Here is a 21222-nt window from a genome sequence, read left to right as displayed (position 1 = left end):
TTTCAGAAAAGGTCTAACTGCACAAAATTTATCAAATGCTCTGTGACCATTTATTAAATTTGGTGCTCCTACACATTACAAGCACACAAAAAAAAGTGTAGAAATTTTTTCATTATAGTCGGATGTGTAAATGAAATTTTTTTTCCACTAAAATGCAGTTTTGTCCCCCCAAAAAATTACATTTCTAAAAGGGGTAGTAGGAGAAAATGCCCCCCAAAATTTGTAACCCCATGGAAATACCCCATGTGTGGACGGAAAGTGCTCTGCGGGCGCACTACAATGCTCAGAAGAGAAGAAGTCACATTTGGCTTTTGAAAAGCATGTCGCATTTACGAAGCCCCTATGGTACAGCAAAAAACACATTGCATACTATTTTGGAAACTACACCCCTCAAGAAATGTAACAAGGGGTGCATGAGCCTTAACACCACACAGGTGTTTGACGACTTTTCGTTAAATGGGCACTGTCATGAAATACAAAAATTGATATGTTGTAATACTTAAGTACTACAACATATCTCTAATATACTTTAATAAAAAAAAATGATTTTAAAACAGTTTAAAATCACTTTTAAATTCGGCCACTAGGGGTCGCCCTCCTAGTGGCTGTATGCATTCGGCAGTGACATCACTAGTGAATTTGGACTCATTGAAGCCTGGCAATGAGTCGGAATTCACTCACTGCAGTGCTCGCTCGCTGTGCTGTCAATCAAACAGGCGGGAGCGAGCGGTGAGAACAGAAGAAGCGCGCATTGGTTCCCCTGCTCCCTGAACTTGCACGCCGGCCCGGCATCCCGTCGCTGCTGTCCTGCCCGTCGCTGCCATCGCTGCACTGTCCTGGTATGTCTGGGGGGGTTGGGGGGGGTGTTCGGGTAGCGGGTGTTCAGGTAGCGGGGTTCAGGGGAGGGGTAGCGGGGTTCAGGGGAGGGGTAGCGGGGTCTGGGTTGCGCCGCGGCCATGTATTGTTTATAACACAGGGTGCCTCCAGTTTTTCCCCACTACAACTCCCAGCATGCCCTGACAGCCAATAGATGTCAGGGCAAGCTGGGAGTTGTAGTGGTGAAAGAGCTGGAGGCACCCTGTGTAGATGAACTAAGGGCGGAAGTCAGCCCAAGCAGGCATCAGTGCCGTCACGCCTGCTGGGGAAGTCTGCCTGGTAGTGAGCACACTACCAGGCAGACAGAACTGCATTTTTTATATAGTAAAAAAAAAAATTGGGCAGGGAGGAGGTTAGGAATAGATGGGAAATAGGCACGGACAGAGAGGGAAAAAAAGGGATGGTGGGAGCTACCCTTTAAAGTCGAATGTGTATATGAAATTTTTTTTTCATTAAAATGCTGTTTTTTCCCCCCAAAGTTTTAAATTTTTACAAGAGGTAATAGGAGAAAATGCCCCCCCCCCCAAAAAAAAAGTGTAACCCCATTTCTTCTGAGTATGGAAATACCCCATGTGTGCACGTCAAGTGCACTGTGGGCGATCTACAATGCTCAGAAGAGAACATTTGTCACTTTGTCATTTTGCTTTTGGATAGCAAGTTTTGCTGAAATGGTTTTTGGAGGGCATGTCACATTTAGGAAGCCCCTATGGTGCCAGAACAGCAAAAAAATCCCCCACATGGCACACTATTTGTGAAACAACACCCCTCAAGGAAAGTAACAAGGGGTACAGTGAGCCTTAACACCCCACAGGTGTTTGACAAATTTCCGCAAAAATTTGACGTGAAAATGAAAAATTTGATTTTTTTTCACTAAAATGCTGGTGTTACCCCAAATTTTTATTTTCACAAGGGGTAATAGGAGAAAAAGCCTCCCAAATTTTGTAATACCATTTCTTCCAAGTATGGAAATAGCCCATATGTGGAGGTAAAGTGCTCTGTGGGCGAACTACAATGCTCAGAAGAGAAGGAGCACCATTGAGCTTTTGGAGAGAGAATGTTTGGAATGGAAGTCGGAGGCCATGTGCATTTACAAAGCCCCCATGGTACCAGAACAGTGGACCCCCCATGTGACCCTATTTCGGAAACTACACCCCTCACGGAATGTAATAAGGGGTGCAGTGAGCATTTACACCCCACTGGCGTTTGGCAGATCTTTAGAACAGTGGGCTGTGCAAATGAAAAATTACATTTTTCATTTTCACGGACCACAGTTCAAAAAAATCTGTCAGACACCTGTGGGGTGTAAATGCCCCATAAGTGAAAGTAAAATGCTCTGCGGGCGCACAACAAGGCTCAGGAGTGAGAACGCTATGTACATTTGAGGTGATTTGCACTGGGGTGGCCGATTGTTACAGCGGTTCTGACATAAATGCGGAAAAAAAAAAAACACCCACATTTGACCGCATTTTGGAAACTACACCCCTTGAACACCAAAAAAGAGAAAACCAACCTACTGTAACAAGCAAGTGGGAGTACACCAACTAAATGGGAATGCCGAAAATGTGTACCAAACAGTGCACACAAAAACATGAAATCATTATAAATCCATATACTTTATTAAATACAAAAAGTTAAAAATATACATAGAAAGGTGCAGAATACATAAAAAGGGCACTGAATCACCATGGAAGGGTAGGTATAAGTCATAAAGCAGAAAAATAACATAAATGAGTGGCACTATGGGTTATGAATGCAAGGGAACCTCAATATAAGACTATGACAAACATAAGTCAATTGCAAGAACACACAGCCCAATGTCTAATCAAGAATGCCAGACCATACCTACCAACCCCAACGATCGTTTCGCTTCTAAAGTGCTTCCTCACACCCCCTGAGGAAGCACTTTAGAAGCGAAACGATCGTTGGGGTTGGTAGGTATGGTCTGGCATTCTTGATTAGACATTGGGCTGTGTGTTCTTCCAATTGACTTATGTTTGTCATAGTCTTATATTGAGGTTCCCTTGCATTCATAACCCATAGTGCCACTCATTTATGTTATTTTTCTGCTTTATGACTTATACCTACCCTTCCATGGTGATTCAGTGCCCTTTTTATGTATTCTGCACCTTTCTATGTATATTTTTAACTTTTTGTATTTAATAAAGTATATGGATTTATAATGATTTCATGTTTTTGTGTGCACTGTTTGGTACACATTTTCGGCGTTCCCAAACTACACCCCTTACGGAATGTAACAAGCGGTATAGTGAGCCTTAACACCTGACAGGTGTTTGAAGAATTTTCATTAAAAAAAAATTTTAATTATTTTTTTTCCCTTTTACCTCTTGTGAAAATGAAAAGTATGAGGCAACACCAGTACGTTAGTGTAAAAAGTAAAAAAAAAAATTATAATAACATGCTGGAGTAGACCCCAACTTTACCTTTTCATAAGGGGTGAAAGGAGAAAAAGCCCCCAAAATTTGTTAGACAATTTCTCCCGAGTACGGAAATACCACATATGTGACTCTAAACTATTGCTTTAAAATACGACAGGGCTCCAAACTGAGAGAGCACCATGCACATTTAAGGACTAAATTAGGGATTTGCATAGGGACGGACCCGGATGCAAGAATTACACTTGCCTCCGATTCCAAAATCGTGTTTCCTCCAGCTGCTGGACAGGCAATGGCTGTCTAGCAATAATGGGAGTTGTTGTTTTGCAACAGCTGGAGGCTCCGTTTTGGAAACAGTGCTGTACCAGACATTTTTCATTTTTATTGGGGGGGGGGGGGGAGAGGGGGGTGTAACTGTGTAGGGGTATATGTCTATGTAGTGTTTTACCCTTTATTTTGTGTAAGTGGATTGTAGTGTTTTTAGGGTACATTCAAACGGGCGGGGGTTTACACCGAGTTTCCTGCTGGGAGTTTGAGCAGCAGTGGAAGATTTGCTGCATCTCAAACTTGCAGCAAGAAACTCAAAGAAACTCACTGTAAATCCCCGCCCGTGTGAATGTAACCTGTACATTCACATGGGGGGGGGGGGGGGGGGGCCTTCAGCTGTTGCAAAACTACAAATCCCAGCATGCTCTTTGGTTGTCCGTGCATGCTGGGAATTGTAGTTTGTATCAGCTGGAGGAACACTGTTTGCAAAACACTGAGTTAGGTAACAAACTCAGTGATTCGCAACCAGTGTGCCTTCAACTGTTGCAAAACTACAACTCTCAGCATGCATTTACAGCCGAAGGGCATGCTGGGACTCGTAGTTATGCAACAGCTGAAGGCACCCTACTGCAACTTCCAGCATGCCCTTTGGTAGTTTGTGCATGCTGGGGGTTGTAGCTATGCAATTGCTGGATTTTCATAGAAAAAAATATGTGACTCCAGCTGTTGCATAACTACAACCTCCAGCATGCACAAACTACCAAAGGGCATGCTGGGAGTTGTAGTAGTGCCTTCTGCTGGTGCATAACAACAACTCCCAGCATGCCCTTTTGGGCATGCTGGGAGTTGTTGCTAAGCAACAGCAGGAGGCCAGCCTCATCTGCCACTCCCGCCACTGTTTCCTCTCCGGGGGCCCGTATCCCACCACCAATGCTGTGGATCGGGGGCCCCGCTCCAGGTACATACTCCCGGCACACGATCTCGCCCTCCGGAGCAGGGGCGGAGCAGATGCCATTAGGGAAACCCTTAGAGCAGGAGTCCTGATTCGTCGGCCGGGAATCAGGACGATCGTGAGGTGGCACCAGTGCCACCTCACTCCTGCTGCTATAGGGTGATAGGTACTGTGTCGGACGACCCTTGGTCCTTAAAGGAGTACTTAACCTTTTTTTTTTTTTATTAACCCTCCGTGCCCGGGCTGCAAAATGAAACAAAACAAACTTTAACTTACCTGCCTACGTTCCCCCCCGTCGCTCTGATGTCGGTGTCCAGTTCTCTGGTCCCTGTCTTCTTCTGCTTCCTGCGGGTCGGTGAGTCACGCTGCTCTTAGCATATCACCGGCCTCAGTATTGTCCCGCTGCGGCTGGTGATACATTTTTCATTTTCACGGACCACTGTTCAAAAAATCTGTCAGACACCTGTGGGGTGTAAATGCTCAATGTACCCTTAGTTAGATTCTGTGAGGGGTGTAGTTTCCAAAATGGGGTCACATGTGGGGGAGGGGGGGGGTTCACTGTTCTGGCACCACGGGGTTGGCTTTGTAAACACACATGGCCTTCAATTCCAGACACATTCTCTCTCCAAAAGCCCAATGGCGTTCCTTCTTATCTGGGCAATGTAGTTCACCCGCAGAGCACTTTACAGCCACATATGGGGCATTTCCATATGCAAAAGAAATGGGGTTACAAATTTTGGGGGGCTTTTTTCCTATTACCCCTTGTGAAAATGAAAAATTTGGGATAACACCAGCATTTTAGTGAAAAAATAAATAAAACATTTTTTCAAAAATTCTTCAAAAACCTGTGGGGTGTTAAGGCTCCCTATATCCCTTGTTACGTTCCCTGAGGGGTGTAGTTTCCAAAATGGGGTCCCATGTTTTTTTTTTTTTGCATTTATGTCAGAGCCGCTGTAACGATCAGCCACCCCTGTGCAAATCACCTCAAATGTACATGCGCTCTCACTTCTGAGCCTTTTTGTACATCCGCAGAGCATTTAACATCCACATATGGGGTATTGCCTTGAAATACGACAGGGCTCCGAAGTGAGAGAGCACCATGTGCATCTGAGGCCTAATTTAGGGATTTGCATAGGGATGGACCCGGATGCAAGAATTACACTTGCCTCCGATACCAAAATTACCATATAGCAGTGTTTCCCAAACAGGGTGCATCCAGCTGTTGCAAAACTCCCAGCATGCATGGACAGTTAATTGCTGTCCGGCAACACTGGGAGTTGTTGTTTTGCCACAGCTGGAAGCTCCGTTTTAGAAACCGTGCGTATCAGCCGTTTCTCCTTTTTATTGGGGGGGGGGGGGATGTGTAGGGGTATATGTATATTATGTATATGTAATGTTTTACCCTTTATTTTGTATTAGTGTAGTGTAGTGTTGTTAGGGTACAATCACACGGGCGGGTTCACAGCGAGTTTCCCACTCGGAGTTTGAGCTGCAGCGGAAAATTTTCTGCATCTCAAACTTGCAGTGAGAATCTCACTGTAAACCCCTGTACATTCACATGGGTGGGTGGGCAAACTTCCAGCTCCGGTGATGTCCGGTATTAACCCCTTAGAGGCCACAATCAAAGTTGATCGCCGTGTCTAAAATGTTAAAATAATACATCCCGGCAGCTCAGTCTGTCTGATCGGGACCAACCCAGTGAAACTGAGGACACACAAGGAGGGTCCCTACCTTCTTCCTCTGCGTCCGATCGGCGATTGATTGCTCTAAGCCTGAGATCCAGGCTGGAGCAATGGAGCACCGATAACACTGATCAATGCTATGGTATGGCATAGCATTGATCAGTGTATGCAATCAGCGTTATAGTTCCCTATGGGTAAAAAAAAAAAAAGTTTGAATCTCCCCCTTTTCCCATAAAAAAAAAAACCTATGAAAATAACACTAAACATGTGGTATCGCCGCGTGCGTAAATGCCCCAACTATAAAAAAAAACTGTCAAAGTCCAAAATAGCATATTTTTGGTCACTTTTTATACGATAAACAAAATGAATAAAAGGCGATCAAAAAGTCCCATCAAAACAAAAATGGTACCGATGAAAACTTTAGATCACAGCGCAAAAATTGAGCCCTCATTACACCCCTTATGAGGAAAAATAAAAAAGTTATAGGGCTCAGAAAATGACATTTTTAAACGTATTAATTTTCGTGCATGAAGTTATGATTTTTTCCAGAAGTACGACAAAATCAAACCTATATAAGTAGGGTATCATTTTAATCGTATGGACCTACAGAATAAAGATAAGGTGTCATTTTTACCGAAAAATGTACTACGTAGAAACGGAAGCACCCAAAAGGCGTTTTTTGTTTGTTTTTTCTATTTTGTCCCACAAATATATATTTTTTTTGTTTCGAGGTAGATTTTTTAGGTAAAATTACTGATGTCACTACAAAGTACAATTGGTGGCGCAAAAAACAAGCCATTATATCGGGCTGTAGGTGCCAAACTGAAAGGGTTATGATTTTTGAAAGGTGAGGAGTAAAAACGAAAGTGCAAAAATGGAAAAACGCTCAGTCCTTAAGGGGTTAAAATGGCTCTATGCTTTCAGTTGCAGTAATAAATACACCCATGTAATTTGATATTTGCGCAAACTCCTTATGCAGCTGAGTTATACATATAGTACTCCCGTTTTAGATGGTACTTGGCGATGCAGCCCTTCAGTACCATCCACACGTGCAGGGTAACGCCTCTGCCGCATCCAGGCAGCGTCCTCTTAGCGGCCGTTACCTAAGCAACCAGTGTACAACCTTGTTGCTACGGTGGTTCTACCGCTTCTAAACTTAAACGGCGCTCGCTGTGACGTCACCTTCACCAGCCTATAGATGGCTGTATTTACACATAATGGGCGGGGTTGAAAGTCAGGGCGAGAGATGGAACGCATGGAGAGCGGAAGGGGACGGCCGGCCCTGTCACTTGTAGAGGCGTGAGAGCCGGTGACATGAGGGACGACTGTTTGGTGTCTGCGCGGACAGATCATGGCGTTATGTAATCCTGTGCGGGTAGACGAGCCCATCACGTGCTCCTAGTTCCGCGGCATCCCCTGTAGAATAAGAGACGGCACTTCAGCTACGATCTATAGAGCACGTGACTGTGTCCCCACATTAGGATAGTGATCCTGCGTCAGTGATGGACAGGTCCTCTGTGGCTAAAGTGGGGGCAGTGGCCAGTGCCAGCATGTGTGCCCTGGTAGCTGGAGTGGTGTTGGCACAATACATATTCACAGTCAAGAAGAAGACAGGAAAGAAGACAAAAATCATAGAAATGGTGAGTACTATGCTGGTGTGTACCATGGGGACTGAGTTAGGAGTCTGGGGTGGGCACACAGGACCAGGGGGCATCTGCTAAACTCTTGGACCATGTTATACACCACCTGTCACTAGTGGTGTGCCAAAACCCCAAATTAACCCCTTGGGGACTGAGCCCATTTTTTTTGCACATCTGACCACTGTCACTTTAAATGGGCACTGTCATGATATAAAAAATGGATATGTTGTACCGCGGCCATGTATTGTTTTTAACACAGGGTGCCTCCAGTTTTTCCCCACTACAACTCCCAGCATGCCCTGACAGCCAATAGATGTCAGGGCAAGCTGGGAGTTGTAGTGGTGAAACAGCTGGAGGCACCCTATATAGGTGAACTACGGGCGGAAGTCGTCTCTCCCCCCCCCTCCCCCCAGAGTGCTTTCACCTTTCATTCTGATTCCGAGATTGTTTTTTCGTGACATATTCTACTTTATGGTAGTGGTAAAATTTTTGTAGATACTTGCTTCCTTTCGTCAGAAATTTAGCATTTTTCCAACTTTGAAGCTCTCTGCTTGTAAGGAAAATAGACATCCCAAATAAATGACATATTGATTCACATGTACAATATGTCTACTTTATGTTTGCATCATAAAATTGACATGTTTTTACTTTTGGAAGACATCAGAGGGCTTCAAAGTTCAGCAGCAATTTTCAACATTTTTCACAAAATTTTAAAAATTTGAATTTTTCAGGGACCAGTTCAGTTTTTAAGTGAATTTGAAGGTCTTTATGTTAGAAATATCTCACAAATGACCCCATTATGAAAACTGCACCCCTCAACATATTCAAAATGACATTCAGAAAGTTTAACCCTTTAGGTGTTTCACAGGAATAGCAGCAAAGTGGAGGCAAAAATTTTAAATCTTAATTTTTTTTTTACACTAACCTGTTCTTGTAGACCCATAATTTTTATTTTTACAAGGGGTAAAAGGAGAAAATGTCGCCCAAAATATGTAACCCAATTTCTCTCGAGTAAGGAAATACCTCATATGTGGATGTTAAAGGAGTTCTCTAAGCTAAAACTTTTATCCCCCGCTGTGCCCGGGCTGTAAAACTATACATAATAAACTTTCACATACCTGCCTACGATCCCCCGTTGTTCCGATATCGCCATCCCGGTCTCTTCCACTTCCTGCAGGTCGGTGACTTCACTCTGCACTCAGCCTATCAGCGGCCACAGCAATGTCCCGTCGCGGCTGCTGATAGGCTGAGCGCAGAGTGAAGTCACCGACCTGCAGGAAGAGGAAGCAGACAGGGACCGGAGCACGGGCGGCGATATCGGAACAACGGGGGATCGTAGGCAGGTAAGTGAAAGGTTATTATGTATAGTTTTACAGCCCAGGCACAGCGGGGGATAAAATATTTCAGTTGGAGAACTCCTTTAAGTGCTCTGTGGGTGCATCAGAGGGCTCAGAAGGGAGGGAACGACAATGGGATTTTGGAGGGCAAATTTTGCAGAAATGTTTTTTTGGGGGGGGAATTTCACATTTAGGAAGCCCCCATGGTGCCAGAACAGCGAAAAACACCCCACATGGTATAATATTTGGGAAAGTACACCCCTCAAGGAATGTAACAAGGGGTGCAGTGACCATTTATACCCCACAGGTGATTGACAGGTCTTTGTAACAGTGGGCTGTACAAATGAAAAATTACATTTTTCATTTTCACTGTCCACTGTTTCAAAAATCTGTCAGTCACCTGTGGGGTGTTAAAGCTCACTATACCCCTTGTTATGTTCCGTGAGGGGTGTAGTTTCCATAATGGGGTCACATGTGGATATTTCTTTTTTTGCGCTTATGGCAGAACCGCTGTAAAATCAGCCACCCCTGTGCAAATCACCAATTTAGGCCTCAAATGTACATAGTGCGCTCTCACTCCTGAGCCCTGTTGTGCACCCGCAGAGCATTTTACACCCACATATGGGGTATTTCCGTACTCAGGAGAAATTGCGTTATAAATTTTGGGGGTCTTTTTTTGTAAGGGTGTAGTGTATATGTAGTGTTTTACTCTTTATTTAGGGTTAGTGTAGTGTTTTTAGGGTACATTCACACGGGCGGGGGTTTACAGTAAGTTTTACGCTGGGAGTTTGAGCTGCGGTGGAAAATTTGCCGCAGCTCAAACTTGTAGAAGGAAACCCACTGTAAGCCCCCGCCCGTGTGAATTCACATATGGGGGGGGGGCCTTCAACTGTTGCAGAATGCACTAACAGACCGTACATGCTAGGAGATGTAGTTTTGCAACAGCTGTAGGCACTCTGGTGGGTAACCACTGAGTGAGGAAACAGACTCTAGGTCAGTGATTCCAACCCGTGTGCCTCCAGCTGTTGCAAAAACTACAACACCCAGCATGTACAGTCTGTCAGTGCATTCTGGGAGTTGTAGTTTTGCAACAGCTGGAGGCAGCTGAAAATTTGCCACATCTCAAACTTGAAGCGGGAAACTTGAGTTGTAATTATGCAACAGCTAGAGGCACACTAGCTGGGATGGGGAAACACTGAGTTAGGTAACAGGCTACCGCAGTGTTTTTACACCACTGTCTGTTTCCTAACTCAGTGTTTCCCAACCCATGTGCCTCCAGCTGTTGCAAAACTACATCTTTCAGCATGCATGGTCTGTCAGTGCATGCTGGGAGTTTTAGTTTTGAAACAGCAGGATGCACTCCAGTTGGGAAACACTGAGTTAGGAAACAGACAATGTTTCCCAACCAGTGTGCCTCCAGGTGTTGCAAAACTACAACTCAGCCAAACAACAAGAACGGCAAGACAATATGTGCCGTATGTAGGTCCCGGGGGTACCAATATATAGCCAAAAACAAAGAGACCCACAATACTAATATTATTTCAAAAAGTATAACAATCTTTATTAAACAATAAAAAACTGTTTTTAAAAAAATAGGTAAAAGGCAGAGGATGACCTTACGCAGGAGACAACAGGTGCCAGTGGACCTGGTATGGGTAATGTAGGTATTCAGTCAAGAACATACATAATATAAGGCTGGCGTAGCTGCATGCTTATAATATCGTAACAATAGATATAATATCTAACATACATTGAGAGCAGCAATGCAATACCACAGACATAAATAGGAAATACCTAAAAAAGACTACCTGTCATATACCCATATACGTTTCGCGTATGGGCTTCGTCAGGGGGCGTGACGAAGCCCATACGCCCCCTGACGAAGCCCATACGCGAAACGTGCGTTGGGGTGTTGGTGCTTGGTGCTTGGTGCTCCTGGCCTTTGGGTATATGACAGGTAGTCTTTTTTAGGTATTTCCTATTTATGTCTGTGGTATTGCATTGCTGCTCTCAATGTATGTTAGATATTATATCTATTGTTACGATATTATAAGCATGCAGCTACGCCAGCCTTATATTATGTATGTTCTTGACTGAATACCTACATTACCCATACCAGGTCCACTGGCACCTGTTGTCTCCTGCGTAAGGTCATCCTCTGCCTTTTACCTATTTTTTTAAAAACAGTTTTTTATTGTCTAATAAAGATTGTTATACTTTTTGAAATAATATTAGTATTGTGGGTCTCTTTGTTTTTGGCTATATAAAACTACAACTCCCAACATGCCCAGACTGCCAAAGGCTGTCTGGGCATGCTGGGAGTTGTAGTTTTTAAGCTGCTAGAAGCAGCAGTGAAGATCACTTTACGGCAATCTTCACTGCTGCATCTGGGATACCGTCGCCGCTGCCTCCACTTGACTGTCACCTCCTGTCAGCCGCCGTCAACTGTCAGTGGTTGCACCCCCAACGATCTTGAACTTATTTTACTTTAGTATAGGGGATAAGTTTTCATATGCCAGAGTACTCCTTTAATAGAAGTTGCAATAGGTAGCTCTTCAGTTTGTCTGCGAGAATTTTAATGGTGCTAGATGGACCGTTAAAGTGTGGAAGCAAAGGTAAAAACTTATTACCGTGCTACATTTGAATTGTCCATTCAGCGCTATTAAAACTCTTGCAGACAAATTAAGGAGCGCTACCTATTACAATTTATTGAAGATAGCACAAAGGCTGCAGGAGAACCATTCATATATGGTGGTGGTTGGTGCTCATTCATTTACTTCTACACTATGGAGCGCTCACTTCCTTTATCAATACGTGTGGATCAGGGGGACATGGATAAGTAAGGCTGGGAAATATGTCCTGTTAATTTTCTTACTGATGATTCTAGAGCAGGGGTCTCAAACTCAAATTATCTGGGGGCCACTGGAGGGTGAGGCTGGGCCGCATGCACCCCTCATCATCCACCAGCAGTAGCACCCCCTACCCCCCCTGTGGTAATATCATGAGCTGATGGGGGTGCTACTGCTGGGTGGGTGGGGGAAGCATTAGGAAGGTAGCAGTTTCTCCTCATTAGGAAGGTAGCAGTTTCCCCAAATTAAGTAGCACAGTTTCCCCACATTAGGTAGCGCAGCATAGTTTCCCCACATTAGGGAGCCGTAGCGCAGATTCCTCGCCTGGACTGCGCTACTTACATCTGCCTGCAGGGACTTCCTGGCGGAGTTGTGCGCTATAAGTGATGTCATCGCATGCGCTGTGCAGGACATCGGCGGTAGCAGTCTAGTGACGGGCAAGACTGATTGCCCTGTCATATGTGCACCAGGTCCCATGTAGCAGTGTTTGCCGAAGTGTGTGAAGTGTTCCGGCATTTAGCCCTGCTTGCCCGAAGCAGGGCTAAATTCCTGAAGAAATCACCTGCCTGGCGCCCAGAACTGCATGTCCTGGGCGTCTGGCGCTACAAATTCCAGATCCCTGGTGCAGGGCGTAAAATTTTGCCGGGAATTTGAGACCCCTTTTCGGCCGGGTCTCCACTGAGTAATTTTTTTGCAAAAACGCTGTTAAAAACGCCCATTTTGCCGCATGGCGTTTTTTTTTTTTTGGCGAAAAAAAACGCTGCGGACAGATGTTAGCTGTAAGTCTATAGGAAACTGCAGAAACCCTTATCCACTTGGAGTTCTTGTGTTTGGCGTTTTTTTTTTTATCCTTTTGGTGTTTTTTTTTTAGTGATTTTGGTCAAAAACGCTGGATTTCAAAAACGTCTGCTTGCTGAGGGTCTGGCGTTTTTTTTTTTTCTCAAAAAATTTGCGCTTTTCCCCCATATAAGTCTATGGGAGTGAAAAAACGCAAAGAAAAACGCTATGTGGGTTTTAACTTTGGCGTTTTTGCAGGCGGTTTTTAACCTTTTTTGAATTTAGCAATCCAAAAAATGAGGGAGATACCTTTTTATTTAAATTTCATAGGGTAACATCAGCTGCGATCATCCTGTTTAAAGTATAGATGCAGCCGTCCGGCCGCTCTTCTAAGGTCCCTGCCGTATATGTCCTAATATTCATATTTCCCAGACATTTGTGATTGGCTAGAACCCTCTGGCCAATCACATCTCAGCGGGAAATATGAATATTTGTAAATATACGGCAGTACAGGGGACCAGAGAAGAGCGGACAGCCTATACAGTATACTGGAGGATCGCCGTGGCTGACAAATGTGACAGCCGGGCGATCTGACAGTGAGTCAAAGTACTACTACTCCTATCATGGAACTGTGTGGTCCATGCTGGGAGTAGTAGTACTACTTAAAAAAATGTAAAAAATAAAGGTTAAAAAGTAAAAAAAACACAAATACACTCTATTAAACACATTATTAAAAACATACTTTTTTTTTTTTTTTTTTTACATCCCTACAGCATCCTTTTTAATTTTTTTTTTATTTTTTTTGTGGTACCCAACAAAGGGTACCAAAAAAAGCCAAAGTGCAAAAAAAAGCTATTTCCACATAAAGGCTCAAATGCAAGAAAAAACGCCAGAAAAAAAGCCAAGAACGCAGGGCAGTTTTTCTGGAGTTTTTTCTGGCGTTTTTTGGACAAAAATAAACCACTGCAAAAAAACTCAGTGGAGACCCAGCCTTATAGAGTGTTTTTTAACATTCTCTCCTCGATGTATATTAGACTATCATACAGAGCAAGAAAAAGAGAGACTCATATACAGAGAGAGCGACTAGACACATTGGCCGCTCAGAAGTGAAGGAAAGATGGTGGTACAACATATGCAGCTAACGATTATTTGTAACCGATTAGTTAGCCGAACCAATTAGTTATTGGTTCGCTTCATTGATTTTTTTGGATAAAAAAGGGGACAAGAAGAGACAGAATCTGAAGGGTTAACAGAGGGTAAAGGCAAGCCTCGCTCCAGGGGAGAAGGAGCAGTTCACAGACCTTAGTGATGACTGTCCTCCCTCTATCAGAAATATGTCACTGCATGGAGGATGGAGCTTCTGGATGGACAGGGGGCTCCCGCAATTACAGGACTGTAGGCTTCTTGTGATCGCAGGCGCCCAAGGACAAGGAGGCAGTGCTGGCTTCCGGAATGATTTCCAGGTCGTGGTCGCTGTGCTGGAGGTAGGCCACAGATGTTGCAGACCAGCAGCATATTTAAAATGGCACACAGAGGCATTGGAGGGTAAGGGGGGGGGGGGGCATTTAGAGGCAGACTGTCTAAAAGGCAGAAAAAGTAGTAACAATAAAAGGTATTCTATCTTAGGCCACCCCCCCCCCCCCCCCTAACAATTGCAGACCAAGATTTCCATTATCTATTTAACTGTTGCACCCCTATACAAGATTCTGCAATAGTGACCCACTGCTGTGATACAAACCCACTCTTGGTTAAATAAAACGGACTTTTTTTCACCTGTACAAACTATGTAATCCCCTTTAGGCTACGTTCGTGCAGCAGAATTCCGCCAGATTTTTCCTCATGGACATTCCGCACGTTTTACCACTGTGTAAACATAGCCTTAAAGGGAATCTGTTGGCTGGCCTCACATAGTGTAACTAATCACTGGGCCAGAAGTGCTTAAAGGGGTACTCCGGTAGAATTTTTTCTTTCTTTTTAATCAACTGGTGCCAGAAAGTTAAACAGATTTGTAAATTACTTCTATTTAAAAATCTCAGTACTTCTACAGCTGCTGTATGCTCTGGAGGAACTTGTACTATTCTTTTCTGTCTGACCAGTGCTCTCTGCTGCCCCCTGTATCCATGTCAGGAACTGTCCAGTTATAGTTTACTAATACACTTCCACATGCTTCAGTCATAATATAAGATCTTAAGATCTATATATACAAGAGTAATACTGTATTAGCATGAACAATAGTGCTACATGCAGAGCATTGTATAGTGTTGGTTTTAAGTCCAATACAGCACTGTTATACTTTGTAGTTATCATTTGTAAAAAGTCTATTTTAGGCACCATACAAACTTGTGAACTTGAGTAAAAAAATTGTCACCAGAACCATGTACATATCATACCCTACACCCTTTAATAAATTTGGTGTACGTCCGCATTTTTCACCACACAAAATTAAGGTGAAAAAACGTTTACCTACACAAACCTTGATAAATTTGCCCCATAGGGCTTATTTCTTGCTCATATGTAAAGTACTACAACGATCCTCCTCCTGAATACTAAATGCATATTAAATATGTGAAGAGAGTGAAGACACATAGGGAGAGATTTATCAACCTGTGTAATCCAGGTCGCTGCTTTCATTTTTCAGAGGCAATCTGGTTTCTATAGTCAGCTTTTTCTCTGCCAAGTTTTGATAAATCTTCCCCAATAATAGTGCATGTGGTTAGGGCTGGGCGGTATGACCAAATTAGGGATCGACCGATTATCCAGATTTTGGGCATTATCGGTATCGGCAATTACCTTGGCGATAATGCCCCGCCCCCCGCACCTACCGCACCGCGACCGCCCCGCCGCACCGCACCCCTGACCCACCGCACCGCGTTGCACCCCCCACTGTGATGCTGGGCGGTATAACGGTATGGATTTTTGCCCATACCGCTATACCGGTCGGGCCCCTCCCCCACCCTCCGAGTCAATAAAAAAATTAAACTTGCCCGTAATGGGGGTGGTCTGGGCCATCCATCCATCGTTCCTGTAATGTCCAGGGGCGTTCCGGGTGAAGAGTGAACCGGTACGGGCTGTCCTTCTTCTCCGGCGGTCATCTTCTCCGCTCCGGCCTAGTACACTGCATAGACGCCGCTACGCCGTGACGTCAGGTGCGTCGCTGCGCACGGGCGTCACTGCGTAGAGGCGTCTAGGCAGCGTTACTAGGCCGGAGCCTGCCCGGAGTGGAGAAGATGACCGCCGGAGAAGGACAGCCCGGACCGGTGCACCCTTCACCCGGAATACCGCCGGACACTACAGGAAGGATGGATGGATGGCCCGGACCACCCTGACAGGTAGGGTGAGAGAAGCGGGTGGCGGTGGCGGCGGCCTATGGCCCGCAAAAGCCACTGCAGATCATTGATTTAAAGCGCCCGCTTTAAATCAATGAGCTGCAGCGGTGTCGCAGGGGGTTAAATAGCCGATAACTTATACCGGAATATCGGTATAAGCTATCGGCCCTAACCTGCACCGATTATCGGCCCTAAAAAAAACGATATCGGTCGATCCCTAGACCAAATGTGTGTATCACGCTATTTTTTATTTTTTACTTTTGGCGGTTCCACAGTATATAACGGTATTTCCTAGCGCCCCCCCCCAAATTAATTATCAGCCCACATGCCCATCGGGGTAACTACTCACATGTCACCCGCATGCGCTGCCCTCCTCTTCCTGTTTGTTGCGGCCGCCGGCGCTGGCACTCTACTGTGCGGTATCCCTATGCCCGGGCAGGTAAAGGTAAACAAAATAAACTTTAACTCACCTCCCGTTTGTCCGGTACCGGCCTCACTTGTTTCCTGGGGACGGGAATGTCGGAAAGCCGTCAGCCTATCACCGGCCCTATGTTCCACCTCGGCCGGTAATAGGCTGAGCCCACTGTCATGTAAGAAGCCGGTTTCTTAAATGACAGTGGGCTCAGCCTATCACCGGCCGAGGCGGAACACCACTGCGGCTGGTCATAGGCTGACGGCTGTCCGACATTCCCGTCCCCAGGAAACAAGTGAGGCCGGTACCGGACCAACGGGAGGTGAGTTAAAGTTTATTTTGTTTGTTTTTTGCAGTCCGGACATAGGGATACCGCACAGTATAGAGCAGTGGTCTCCAACCTGCGGACCTCCAGATGTTGCAAAACTACAGTTTTGCAACATCTGGAGGTCCGCAGGTTGGAGACCACTGGTATAGAGTGTCAGTGCTGGCGGCCGCAACAAACAGGACGAGGAGGGCAGCGCATGTGGGTGACATGTGAGTAGTACCCTGATGGGGACAGCACTGGGCTAATAATTGGGGGGGGCAGAACAGCGCTCTCGGGTCACATATGATTAGTTCCCTGTTGTGGGGACAGCGCTGCAGTGGGCTGATAATTCATTCATTCCCGAGGGGGAGGGGCCAAACCGGTACTGCGGTATGGGTTAGAATTCATATCGTGCAGCACAAAAATTTCGGTATTCGGTATGAACCGGTATACCGCCCAGCCCTACATGTGATCTAAACCTTTGACGTAGCTGGATGACATGTCAGTGTATGAAAATGACAGTACAGCTTCAATAGTTTTATATTCTTCGTGTCTTGATGAAAACACCTTCACAAAACAGACCTGTTCTAACCAGGATGAGTAAGATTTCTTACTTTGTAAACAGTCCACTTGTCAGGCATTGCTGTAGATGAGACATGTTACCTATTATAATGGTGACTCTACTGTTGTGGACTCGTAAACATGTTTTTAATTAACTCCCATTCACATAATTATCTTTATAGTAGATCTCTCATTGGGACATACTGCTGTTTGTATCATGGTTAAGCCTTTTAGGGAAATTTCTGTAATGCAATATCTGTTACGCAGACATGTGGTATTGCAGCATTCCCGTGATTGGGGCTGAGCTTTAATATCAGAGACCATAAACAATACATTAGTATGTATATGGCCCCTTTCACACTGCCGTTGCAGCCCGTCAAGAACGGCCGTATGTGTGTGCATTTAATGTCCGTTCTCGTGACTGGGCAACAACGGGTCTCGACGGCTCCCACTTGCTATTATGGGGTCCGTCGGGCGCCGTTGTTTGACGGGAATAGCGGAAGAAAAAGACGGCTGTGTCCGAACAGCAGTGTGAAAGAAGTCTTACTGATGTATAACCTCTGCCACGTTCACATCACAGTTTAACCATGCGTGCCTGGTAAACATAGGCATCCTGTCAACTGGTGACTGTTTGGGCCATTTTCCTTCACATGTGTCCACAACTCAAAAGCATTATCTGCTGCTCTATTAAATCCTGTAGGAAATGTCACAAACATACTTGCCTACCTTCAGGCCATTAAAGTAAATTAGGCCAAAGAGAAAAGTAGCAGTGAAACCTCTTTGAGAAGACCACCCAAAATTGCACAAAAAGTGGTCTTTAATGGGAGTGGTCTTCTAAAATATGAATAGTAACTGTGCATAATGTATGGTTCACTGTAAAATCGTAACAAAAATCTGGTCTGGATAAGGGGATGGTCTTGCACTGTATCAGCATCTCTTTTTGACAAGATGCCAGACATGTATGATAAAGTGCAAATTTTAATGCAGTCTTAGGGTATGTTCACACAGCCAAATGTCTGCGTGGAATTTCTGCTGGAATATTCCGCACGGACATTCCACTGCAGAAGAGTCCCATTGATTTCAATGGGATTCTGTTGCACTGTTCACACGGTGGAAACATCTTCCGTGGAAATCCTGATTACTGCATCCACAGAAAGAATAGGCATGTCTATTCTTTTTTGCAGAATTTGCTAGGAAGTACAGTGGGGCATAAAAGTATTTAGTCAGCCACCAATTGTGCAAGTTCTCCTACTTAAAAAGAGAGAGTCCTGTAATTTTCATCATAGATATACCTCAACTATGAGAGACATAATGAGGAAAAAAAAAAACATAAAATCACAATTCTGCAAATTATGGTGGAAAATAAGCATTTGGTCACCTACAAACAAGCAAGATTTCTGGCTCTCACAGACCTGTAACTTCTTCTTTAAGAGTCTCCTCTGTCCTCCACTCGTTACCTGTATTGATGGCACCTGTTTGTCTTTATATCAGTATAAAAGACAACTGTCCACAACCTCAAACAGCCGATTGTGAAGAAATCAACTGTGGGAGCAATTATTAGAAAATGGATGGCCTACAAGACCACTGATAATCTCCCTCGATCTGGGGCTCCACCTAAGAGCTCACCCTGTGGTGTCAAAATGATCACAAGAACGGTGAGCAAAAATCCCAGAACCACACAGAGGAAACCTAAAGAATGACCTGCATAGAGCTTGGACCAAAGTAACAAAGGCTACCATCAGTAACACACTACTCCCACCAGGGACTCAAATCATGCAGTGCCAGACGTGTCCCCCTGCTTAAGCCAGTACATGTCCGGGGCCCGTCTGAAGTTTGCTAGAGAGCATTTGGATGATCCAGCAGAGGATTGGGAGAATGTCATATGGTCAGATGAAAACCAAAGTAGAACTTTTTGGTAAAAACTCAACTCGCCGTGTTTGGAAGAGAATGAATATTTTTTTGCCCCACTGTACATTGCCTTCTTTGAGACGGTGCATTTCCTAGAGGTCCTAGCACCCACCTGATCGTGCAAATGTGTGTAATGTCCACCAGTGTTTTCCAGGCAGAAATTCCGCACGTTTTAGGCTGTGTGCACATTGCCTTTGGTTTATTCGCCTCCAGTGATCCTCAGCCATGTCAAGTCCATGGTGTTGATTCTGACAAAGGCACGCTTTCTGCTTTCTGTTCTACATTCCAAGAATTAGCCAATTAGCCAGTAATTGAACCTTATTCATGCCCTCTGAGCATCATATTCACAACCTCCGGAGCCTTACATTGGTATCATTATTTTCCTTTTATATTTACCCTTATATTTTTAAATGAAGTATCTGCCCAGTCTACAAAAAGATATTAATATAAAATGTTAAATATATAATCTATACTAGGGATCGACCAATATCTTTTTTTTAGGGCCGATACCGATAATCTGTGGAGGTTAGGACCTATAGCCGATAACTTATACCGATATTCCGGTATAAGTTAACGGCTATTTATCCCCCCAGCGACACCGCTGCAGATCATTGATTTAAAGCGGTGCTTTAAATCAATGAACTGCAGCGGCTTTTGCGGTGCCTGAGACCGCCGCTCCACCCCCCGCTTCTCTCCCCCTGCCTGTCCTGGGATCCTGAGTCTTATCACCGACACCGCCCACCGCACCGCTGCAAATTCCCCCCCCCCCCCCCCCCCCCGCGGCACAGCGCCGCTCAAACCCCCACCACTCCGCTCCGGGCGGAGACCCATTCAGATCAATGGTAGCGTAACTTGAAACCCTCTGCTAGTAATAGTGTGTGAGCACACCCTAAAAACAAGTTTCCTCAGTGTGAAAGCCTATGCTATACCGATTTAGATTTTTTATTTTTTTTAAATCATACAAAGGGAATAACTGATTAAACTCAGCACTACCTTTTTATCTATAAATGCAGAGACCTAATCATTTCTGAGCATGGGGGAGGGCCAACTCCCAGCTCTTCCAGATGCTAAAAAGGGAGTCCACGGGTGCGACTCCCAGGTCCAGATGCTTAAAAAGGGTAGATAAAAACATAGAAACTATAGAATCATTAAAAACACCCAAAAAGAAACTTTGATGTGTTTTTGAACACTGAGTTCTTAAACACTGCTAGTGCCATGATGAGGGAGGGAGCACAAGCCTTGGCCTGTACTGTAGGTATACTATGAATGAAAGGTAAATCTTGTCATTTGTGTTATTACCACTGTATGTACACATTGCTGCCTCCTGAATGTAATCCCCACAGCATACTAGCTGTGACATCCTCTTGCTTTAATGGCCCGATGGTAAGTAGGTGACTATGTTGTTTTTTATTTATTTTATTTATTTATTTTTTGTTTGTTGAAATATTGTTGAAAAATTGTAGCAGATCATGCTCTTGAGTCATGAATATTCAAGTTATTAACCCTTTAACGACGCAGGACGTATATTTACGTCCTGCGCCGGCTCCCGCGATATGAAGCGGGGTCGCACTGCGACCCCCGCATCACATCGCGTCGGTCCCGGCGCTCATCAATGGCCGGGACCCGCAGCTAATACCACACATCGCCGATCGCGGCGATGTGCGGTATTAACCCTTTAGAAGCGGCGGTCAAAGCGGACCGCCGCTTCTAAAGCGAAAGTATCCCGGCTAGCTTGCAGGACACCGGGAGGGCCCTTACCTGCCTCCTCGGTGTCCGATCGGCGAATGACTGCTCCGTGCCTGAGATCCAGGCAGGAGCAGTCAAGCGCCGATAACACTGATCACAGGTGTGTTAATACACGCCAGTGATCAGCATAGGAGATCAGTGTGTGCAGTGTTGTAGGTCCCTATGGGAGCTATAACACTGCAAAAAAAA

At 44.8% G+C, this 21222-nt stretch overlaps 2 protein-coding genes across 2 annotated transcripts in view; one reads left to right on the top strand and one right to left on the bottom strand.

Moving 5' to 3' along the window:
• The window catches only part of BBS9 (Bardet-Biedl syndrome 9), a 390136-nt gene extending 382857 nt beyond the window's left edge, over positions 1–7279 (bottom strand). Inside the window, exon 1 of the mRNA XM_056520430.1 lies at positions 7211–7279. The gene's annotated coding sequence lies outside the window, so the exon portion shown is untranslated. The remainder of the gene's footprint in view (positions 1–7210) is intronic.
• Positions 7280–7415: 136 nt separating this feature from the next.
• The window catches only part of NT5C3A (5'-nucleotidase, cytosolic IIIA), a 66103-nt gene continuing 52296 nt past the window's right edge, over positions 7416–21222 (top strand). Inside the window, exon 1 of the mRNA XM_056520434.1 lies at positions 7416–7810. Coding sequence (XP_056376409.1) covers positions 7673–7810 — 138 coding nt within the window. The 5' untranslated portion in view covers positions 7416–7672. The remainder of the gene's footprint in view (positions 7811–21222) is intronic.

This window comes from Hyla sarda, chromosome 5 (assembly GCF_029499605.1).
Source record: "Hyla sarda isolate aHylSar1 chromosome 5, aHylSar1.hap1, whole genome shotgun sequence".
NCBI classification, from domain to species: Eukaryota; Metazoa; Chordata; class Amphibia; order Anura; family Hylidae; genus Hyla; species Hyla sarda.
This window is presented reverse-complemented; position numbering and strand designations above follow the sequence as displayed.